This window comes from Anthonomus grandis, chromosome 9 (genome assembly GCF_022605725.1).
Source record: "Anthonomus grandis grandis chromosome 9, icAntGran1.3, whole genome shotgun sequence".
Lineage (NCBI taxonomy): Eukaryota > Metazoa > Arthropoda > Insecta > Coleoptera > Curculionidae > Anthonomus > Anthonomus grandis.
The window spans coordinates 9,419,367-9,429,070 of NC_065554.1; the positions used below are offsets into that span (position 1 = coordinate 9,419,367).

At 31.2% G+C, this 9,704-nt stretch overlaps 1 protein-coding gene across 1 annotated transcript in view; it reads right to left on the reverse strand.

Moving 5' to 3' along the window:
- Window positions 1–8,747, reverse strand: part of LOC126740498 (kelch-like protein 17) — a 31,553-nt gene extending 22,806 nt beyond the window's left edge. Inside the window, exons 1-2 of the mRNA XM_050446532.1 lie at window positions 8,476–8,747; window positions 2,573–2,805 (exon numbers count right to left, since the gene is read on the reverse strand). Of these exons, the coding sequence (XP_050302489.1) occupies window positions 2,573–2,803 (231 nt within the window). The 5' untranslated portion in view covers window positions 2,804–2,805; window positions 8,476–8,747. The remainder of the gene's footprint in view (window positions 1–2,572; window positions 2,806–8,475) is intronic.
- Between the last annotated feature and the right edge of the window lie 957 nt (window positions 8,748–9,704).

Below are 9,704 nucleotides of genomic sequence, written 5' to 3' on the forward strand. Positions count from 1 at the left end.
AATCCCTCGAAAAATTCATCCATTTTCCCAAAGATGCTGGTCACATACACTTTTATAAAGGGCAAAAACACAAAATCTACAGCATCTCAGTAACATTTAATAAAATGACAAAGGTTACATGTTTCGCTCGAATAGAGCATCATCAGAGACCTATAATAATTAAGATGATGTAACCCGAAGAGAGGAAAATTCAACAAAAACTTACCATAACATACACAAAATCATGCGCAGTTACACCAAGAACTTGCCAAAAATAATTTTGAAAAAAGAGTAACTTTTTGTCAATGGGCACAAAATCAGGCAGCAGAAAACGAGAAACTGATTTGTGTTTGGAGCAAAATGGTACACATTTTGAGCAATTTTTGTGATAGAACTTATTTATAATGTTTCTAATTAATGTTGTTAATATTTTTGGTGAATCCTTGATGTAATTGAACTTGATAGGAAATATATTTATTTTTCTTATGGCATTTTCCTACGATTTCCGAAGATTTCCGTGTTTGTTTTACGGAATTAATTGTTTTACATCTAATTTTCTACAACCCACTTGGTAAATGCCAATTTGAATTCTTCATTTAAAACTGTTTCTCTTCTAGTTTGTTTTTTATAATCTACGCTTCCAGTATGCTTTAATAATTTTGAAGTAAAATTAAACGTCGTAATGCCTATGAAGAAAATATGTAATTGTTCCATTGAAAACGAATTTAGAAAATTTAAAAAAAAAATAAAAAACGTCGGTGGTAAATATTAATATTTAAGTGAAACATGGTTACATTAAAAAATATATAAATTATGTACCACGCTTTTTTGGGACACCCTGTATCAACCAAACAAATTTTAAAAAGTAGCCTCTCTAACTCAATTAATATTTCCCTTATTAAAGATTTTTTCCTTTTCAAGATTTAGCAGCAATTGAGCACCGCGATATCAAATGGATATCAACCCTGTATATCAACACATATAGGAATTCCTTTGTTCAGATACTTTTTCAATAATTATCTCCTTTGGAGAATATTTTTTTAGTTTGTTAATTTTGGGTAGGTGTGTATATTGTGGTGGGAATCTATATTACACCAAGGCAGAAAACAAAAAAAACTTTATTGCTCATATATTGTGTGAGCAATAATGTATTTGTTTAGTGGCTACATATTATGTAAGTACATACTGATACACAATGTATTCCAAAAATATATTTTTGATCTAGGCATTGTAAATTGACAAATCATTTTTCTGTAAACATGTATATTTTTTGAAAAAATCTAGAATTATTGAATGCCAACATAATACCTGCTATTGTTAACAATAGCTACGTTTAAAACAATACATTGTAATGTAACAATAATGTTTATTTTGAAGTACCGAAATGACAAGTTTGACATTTTATTGGATGTTAACTTATGAGGTTTTTATTTTTGTACACAAAAATAAAGAAGAAAATACAGAGAACAAGCTTAAGCTTTGAAAAAGAAATTATTAGTTTATTTTTATTATCTTTAAACAATAACACTTTTAAAGATTTAGAGGTTATGTCCTATAATTTTTCGTCTAAACTCACATCAATTGACATTTTGATCCTAGAAATAATCCTGGACTAATTAAAACCTCAAAATCAAGCCTTGTAAACAGGGCTGTACTAAATAAAAATAATAAATCCGCGCGTTGTAAACGTAGCTGATGTCACAAAAATTATTGTACTATCACTATCATATAAAGGTGACTTGCAGAAATTTTTAATACTTAATAGGATAACACGTACTAATCAAGTACTAATCAATAGAATGACATTTCTTGGAACTCGCAGTACAAAAATATCAATCAATTTACAAAATGGAAAATAATCGGAAAGTTATTGAACTCAAAAATTTAATTACTTTCATAGCTGCGAAAGACGTATTACGAAAGTTAAAAATTATAAAATCAGTATATAAAATAGCTTAGAACATTGAAAGGCCTTTCAATGTTCTAAGTAAAATAGTTTGGAGAACTTATAAAATAGTAACAAAAATATCTATTCATTTCTAAGTCTATTGCGATATTCCTACGGTGAGTCATAATTTTAAGGGGTTATAATTTTAATCATCTCTATAGGTAGATCTACCCAAACTTGTATGCAAACTTTACAAAAATCATTCAACAATTTTGTGTTTCAAAAAACTACATGAAAATAAATACCACTACGGTCCTGCCTACTTCACAGGCATTTTTCAAATCATAATTGAGTACATTTCCCTAAGCGACTGGTTTATTAAAAAAAGTATATACTTTAAGCTATATTTCAGCTATTTTGCGATAAATAGAGTTTTTCTTTCTATGCGGGTATTTAATGATTCAAATTTATTGGGGTCTTGACAGGTAACTTAATATTATAACGCATTTATGAATTAAGCTTATTATATTTACGTGTGGTATAATACCTAGAAATGGCTTCTTGAATCTTGTTTAACACATGTAAAATGCTAAACCAATTAGATTATATTACACGATTTAAGTTTTTTATTCTTTATCTCTTGACCAACACATCTTATCATTAATTTTACATCTTTAATTTTTTCAGTAAGTTAACGACACTTACCTGACCATGCTGTCTCATCCTTTGTATGTTCCCTAAGGTATGGACGCTGTGACTTGCATTTCTTAAAGAATAACCCTTTGTAGAAAAGAGGGGAGAATCCAGAGCTTCTGACGTTGGTGTTTGAGTCGATGCTTCAAACACAATGGAGCTTCCTCCTGAAGCACTTCCTGGACTGTCCGGCAGCTGGAGTCGATAGGGAGCCGTGCTGGGCTCTCCTATGTCGTTGTTCATTTCTGATTTATACAGAATTTCGGCAATTATTTTATTAATAATAATAATAATAATATATAGTATAGACTGTCAAACGCCAATCATACAGTGCATAAAGGGATGTATCAGAGTTTTACCTACATAACATAGCAAATAAAAACAACTTACATTTTGTTCACAATATAAAACAAAATACAATTTTGGTTCGCATCAGAAATGCTCACTAAGTATATATGAAACATTTGTTGTACAGGTATGAAAGTATAATATTCGATAAATTTTGATAGGCTAGGTTAAAGTGTATGATCTCCAAAATCAGGTTTTTCGTTACTTGCTTAAATCTACGTAAATCTAGTTGTTTTGTGGTTTCGGGTATTACATTAAAAAGTTTTATGGCATTAGTCGTATAGCCCTTATGAGTCAGACTAAGCCGGTGTTGTGGAAGTAAGAGATCCCCCATGTCTGGTGTCATATAGGTGCCTACTATTTACTGTGCTAAATCTAAAAGAGTGTGTTCTAGCAAACATCAGACATTGGTGGATGTATAGGCCAGGCATTGTCATGATTTTTAAATTTTTGAAAAAAAGGTCTACAACTATCTGTTGCTTTTTTGTTTTCTAGAATTCTGAGTGCCGATTTTTGCAACTTAAATGCTCGCCAGCCAGCCGAGTTACCCCAAAATAACAGTCCATATGACAACTTTGATTGAAAAAGTCCTATATACGCTGATCTACATACTACTGGAGGCGCCAATTGAACAATTCTGCGCAACAGAAAAAGAACCGACGAGAGTTTTATTGCCAGATCTATTATATGGCTCTTCCATGATAATTGATTATCTAGATAAACACCCAGAAATTTGATCGCGTCTCTTCTCTGATGTCTTTCCCTTAAAGAGAAATTAACCACCTGTGTTTTATTTAGATTCAAACATAGATTATTATCAGCAAACCATGATTTTAACTTGTGAAGTGTTGCACTAGTTCCATTCTGTAGGGAAATGAGATCTGAATACCGACTGAGAAGAGTTGTGTCATTCGCACATTGTACAGACATCACCTCTGAGAAGTGGGCGTGTTTATTCATTTAATTCATTTACATAAAGTAAAAACAGAAGAGGACCCAAGATTGATCCCTGAGGCACCCCTGCTGTTATTGGAAGTATGGAGGATGTTCTGCTTGATAAGCTCCAGGAAAATACCCCGGATACCATAAAAATCCAACTTGCTCAATAAAATATTATGCGAGACTCGAGACTCAATGCGAGACGTTTTTCACACACTCAAACACGTTTTTCAACTAATAGCGAATTACGATTATTACGAATTTCGGGTTCTGTAGGTTAAATATGTATTTGAAACAAAATTTTTTCTGGGCAATTTTCTGACGAATATACATTGTTAATTAAACTACAATTAAACTACTACTAATCTATTTTTAAATTTAATAATAAAAATAATTGAAAAGACATAGAACTCTAAACCTTTTAAATTATCATTCCAGACCAATATCCCTGGAATATGTCACCTATATCTCATTTGGCGAAATATATTATGCAATATGCCTGGAATATCTCACGAATATGCCATATATCGTATACGCAAAAGCAATATTCCTGGCATATTTAACAGATATGCAGCGAATAATTAATTTTAATATGTCAGATATTCCAGCGGCATAAGTTTTAAAATAAATAAAACTTTTTTTCTATTTTTTAATAAACTATATATGTATTTAATTTTTAAAATTTCGTGTGTGAAGGCTAGGACGTATATGTATTTAATTTTTGCAGTTAATATACCACTTTAAAAATAATTATTGTTTAGGTATATTATTATATCCTTAGTTGTTTTGTTCTACCCCAATTCAATGGTTTATTGTCATTTATTTAGCTAAGGCATCAGAGCTCAGAAAAATTTAAGTACCGATAATCGGTGAATGTCATCTGCCTTCATTCTGACGTTATCATGTGCTGATATACTATGTAAGGATTTATCCAATTCACTGTTTTTACTATTTATTTATAAACTGTCTATTCTGATTTAATTAATAACCATTATTGATTTTTTAATTTTTTTGGAAATAGGGATACTTTTGAAAGTCAGCTCTAAGAAAAATAAAACATATAGAATAACAAAAAAGTGTGACTAAACATTCATTATTTTTAGTTTTTTACTCTTAGATATTTATTCCTTTTTAATATTTATTGTTTTTACCTGTGTAATGTAAAGCTAATTACGACTAGTTAATTAATAGTTTAACCTTTTCGTCCCGAACGGTATACATGTACCAGGCAAATTTAAAAATTCCTGTTTGTAAAATAAAGCATTTTATTTGGTATAAATGTGTACCGGTCAGGTGTATCAGGCTTCCGCAGTGTACCTACAATATGCATTGTGGTAAATGTGTGGTTATGTTCATTTAGTTAGCACGTGTATTTAGTAGCGGCAGTATTGCTGCAATAAAATTAGTTATATTAGTTATTTAGGACACTCAAAGTGCTTATTTATGCAGTTTTTTTATTAAGTTTTATTTATTATTCAATTGAAAGTGCAGTGATGTTACAAAGGTAGGTCAAAACTATGTTTTATTTTTGTATTTTTGGGTATGTTCGTGTGGTACATATATGTACCAGCACGTATTTATGATGGCACATGTATACCAACAGGTCTGTAATTACGTTTATTTGATTTCAGCTTCAATATGGATCGCCGCCGTCCGCTTTCACGAAAAGAGCTGGAAAAGCTTATTGAAGAATCCTCAGATTCGAAAACATTTTCTGCTGGCTCCAGTGATAATTATGAACCAGATTCCGATGAAGATGCTGGCAGTGATACGTCCGATATGTCTTCGTCGTCTTTATCGGAAACAATGCAAACCACTGTGCATCGAAACTCAGACATAAACTCTGCGCAACTACCACAGGTAATTGTTGATAGAAACCTAGTTCTTGACTGTCTCATTCCTGACGAAAAATTTGAGCCTGCTAAAATCCTTCCTTCTGAAAGAGAGTGTATGCTGGCTCCAAATATCACCAAGCAGTTGACACCTATGCAAATTTTTCATAAAATATTTCCTCATTCTCTTTATTTGCACATTGCAAATTGTACAAATGAACGTCTGAAAATCCTAAACCAATTAAAAAAAAGGAATGAGAAAATGACTGACAAAGGAGAAATACAGAAATTATTTGGCTGCATGTTCATTATGTGCTACAATCGCCTTCCAAGCCTAAAAAATTATTGGAGCAAGAAGGAGTCAATGGGAAATAGCACAATTCAAAAAAAATTTTCAAGAGATCGTTACATGAATTTGAGCTCAAAAATTTATTTTGCTTCTCCTCAAAAACCCCCAAATGCTTCAAAAACATATTATATTGACGATTTATTATCTTGTTTCAAATACACATTTCCAAAATGTCGCCAGGATAGCCAGTATCAAAGTATCGACGAATCTATGACCAAATGCAAGGGTCAATCTTCTTTGAAACAATATATGCCCCTCAAACCAACCAAGAGGGGCATAAAACTATGACTTCGCTGCGATACAGCTTCCGGCTATACGTATGATGTCAATGCATATTCTGGAAAAGAGGACTTAATTCCCGCTAAAAATCAATCCCTAGCTTTAGGAGAGCGAGTCGTAACAGCTCTTGCGTCTACGGTTAAAGAAAATGATGTTGTGTTGTGTTTTGATCGCTTTTTTACAAGTGTGAATTTGTTACTTTCACTAGACTATGCAGCCTTGGGAACTTGCATGTCCAATCGCAAGAATGTACCAACTATGGGAGACAAACTCCAAAAAGGGGAATCTCAATTTAGATGCACTTCTTCTGGATTACTTTGTGTAAAGTGGCAGGACACAAAGAAAGTTTTGCTAATGAGTAACTGTCATAAGCCCAATTTGACAACAATTATCAAACAAAGCAAAACCGGTGAACAACAAAATATCGAATGTCCAGAGGCCATTTCTTTTTACAGAAAAAAAATGCAAGGGGTTGATCGGGCTGATCAATTTATTGGGCTATATGATCATGATCGAAAATCAGCAAAGTGGTGGAAAAAGGTGTTTTACACATTCCTCAATATGTATGCAGTAACTTCGTGGATAATGTATAATCAACTGAGACGTAAAAATGAGAGCATTTCTTTTCTTTCCTTCCTTACCACACTTACAGAAGAATTAGTAGCAGAAGGTATACGATATACAAGCTTACCATTACCGAAATAAGGCGCTCCTTCAGGAAAAAGAAAATTATACGGATCTTCAGCATTACATCTGCCTGTAGCGGGATCAACCAGAAGAAGATGCACTAGGTGTTCTGAAGACTGAAGAGAAAAAACAAACAAAAACAAAAACTCTTTGCCGAGAGTGCAATATTCCATTGTGCAAGTTCTGTTTTACGTTACACCATACCAAGTTAATTAGGCTCATTTTCTACTTTGCAAAGCCGTTTTTGTATTTATTTTTTTAAATAAGTGTTCCAGAGTTCCAAATCTACCATGAGTTTTTTTTAATATATTTTTTTAAATTTTTGTTTTACGTTTTTCCTATAAAATGTATAGTTTTTATCGGTTTTCAAGATTAATATTTATTTAAAGTTTTATTTATAAAATATTTGTTTTATTATTCTCTTCAATCTAATGACACTTTAAAACCTTTTAAGAATAAATAATAAAACATGCCATGATATTTGTTACATAGTAGTTTGTTTCTTAATTTCTTTATATACAAATATTCTCAATTTACAGTAACTAACATTTAATTCTTTTTGTTGCTCTACAAGAATAAGAAATTGGGTCTTCAAAAATTAAAAAAAAAAATAAAAAGAAAACATGTCAATGGGTATCAGTTTGACAACTTTTAATTCAGAAAATATTTGAGCTGAAAAAATGCAGTTTGGAATAAGTTTTAAGGAGGTTGGTGGAACTAGAGAACCATCATATCTGTATTATAGATCCTCCTTTGGCAATTCAATTAACGTGGTTCTAGTTTTTCCAACCTCTATGGCAATTATTCCAAACAGCATTCTTGCAACTTTTATATTTTACGAAATATTCACATTGACATTTTTCAAATTGACATCCTGTATAAATAGTTAGATATGCCTTGGATATATTATCAATGAAGAAAAAATATTGCAGACATATGAATTAAACAACCCGAATAAATGCAACAGATAGGCCTAGCATATATTCTAGAAAATAAAAAGATATTCCTGGCATATATGAATATGTCAAATATATATTCTGGGCATATGCATGCAATGTGTTTATGCTCTCTGGGATCAGAAATTATGAGAATTAAAAAAACTGGTAAAAACTAAACCAGGGAAAAAATCAAAATGAAATAAGTACATCTTCTACATATGGCAATATTCCTACCTTTATGTCTCTTTGTGTCATTGCTTTTTATAGTTTTCTATGTTATATTTTTCTCGTTTCATCCATGAGGAAACGGCTTTAATTGCAAGTCTTAACTATACATTTTTTACTTTTTTTTAAATAATTTGTACATAATTATTTTATTGGCATACAACATTTTTCTTGAATGGCTTTTATAAAACCAGAAGTTTTTCAAATTTTAGTGTCATGAAGTTGACAAAAACCTTGAAAATTATAATAGATTACCATGGGTCACGAACCTGTACAAGATACAAATATATTTTATACATTTAAATCAAAGATACTTACTCCTTCCTCAAAAATCTGCAAATCACTGTCCCAAACTGCTAATCACTTTATTGTTCTAAACCAACATTTCAAATTCAATCCCGTTCCACTTAAAATTTTCACCCTAGTCAAACATTTTCCCTCGGGATAATGGGGGCAGGAAAATTTTTGGGAAAACAACGAACGCGCGACGCTGTGACGTCAGGTTGTGTCGGGAAGTCGACTGCCTGGATGAGGAGGGTCACGTCGTGATGCCAGGAATGTAATGTTTCGGAAGCAGGATACGCGGCGGAGCGACGTTGGCAATGAATAAGCGATTCACGCATGTTTTTCGAGGTTCTCTGGAGGTTGTCGATGACGAGGGATATTAATTTGTTGTATTGCTTTGTTTATTTGTGCGTTTTTGTTGGAAGGGAAGGAGCCGTGAAATGTACGTAGAAGGAAAGATCTGGATAACAACAAAAGATTATGTGACGGTTGCAGATCGATTTTAGACTAGACATCTAACTTTGTGAACAAAAACGTTTTTTTTTTTTCAGGAAACTAAATAATGAAACAACTATTCAAATATATATATATATATATATATATATATATATATATATATATATATTTTTATTCCATCTTTGAATTCTGCCGCAAATTCTACGAAAATCTTTTATATATTTTAAGGAAAAAATATTTATTTAAGTAAATATTTTATGTGTTGATTATATTATGTTTCTTTTCAGGTGGGTCTTATGTACGGCCAATGAATTTTATCCTGCTTCTTTTGGTTCCGGAGATTTTTCAGAAATATTTATTCTGGTTTTTGAATACTTCTTGACAGTTGAAGGATGATCCAAATAATAGATTAACACACTTATCCTAGATTATACTCATACTTGAACATCTCACTTTTTAACTACTGATTCCAAGTTTTATTTATTTAATTAATACACGGGATCAACCCCATTACAAAAAATATAAATATTTCTGAAAAAGAAACAAGATAGACTACCTAACCACTAATTATTAATTAACAATAATTATCAGAGTTAATCTTAATAACAAGGATAATTAAACTATTTTACAAGTAGTAATAATAATCTCTCAAAATCTTAACAATTGATAATGCAAAATTAGTTAAGAAAAAACAAAATATATTATTATCAATGACAATGATTAAATATACTTCAAATTATTAATCATCAAAATTCTTTAAAAAAATAAAATCCTAGAAATTCTTAATAAGACTTCTAAAATGCAAT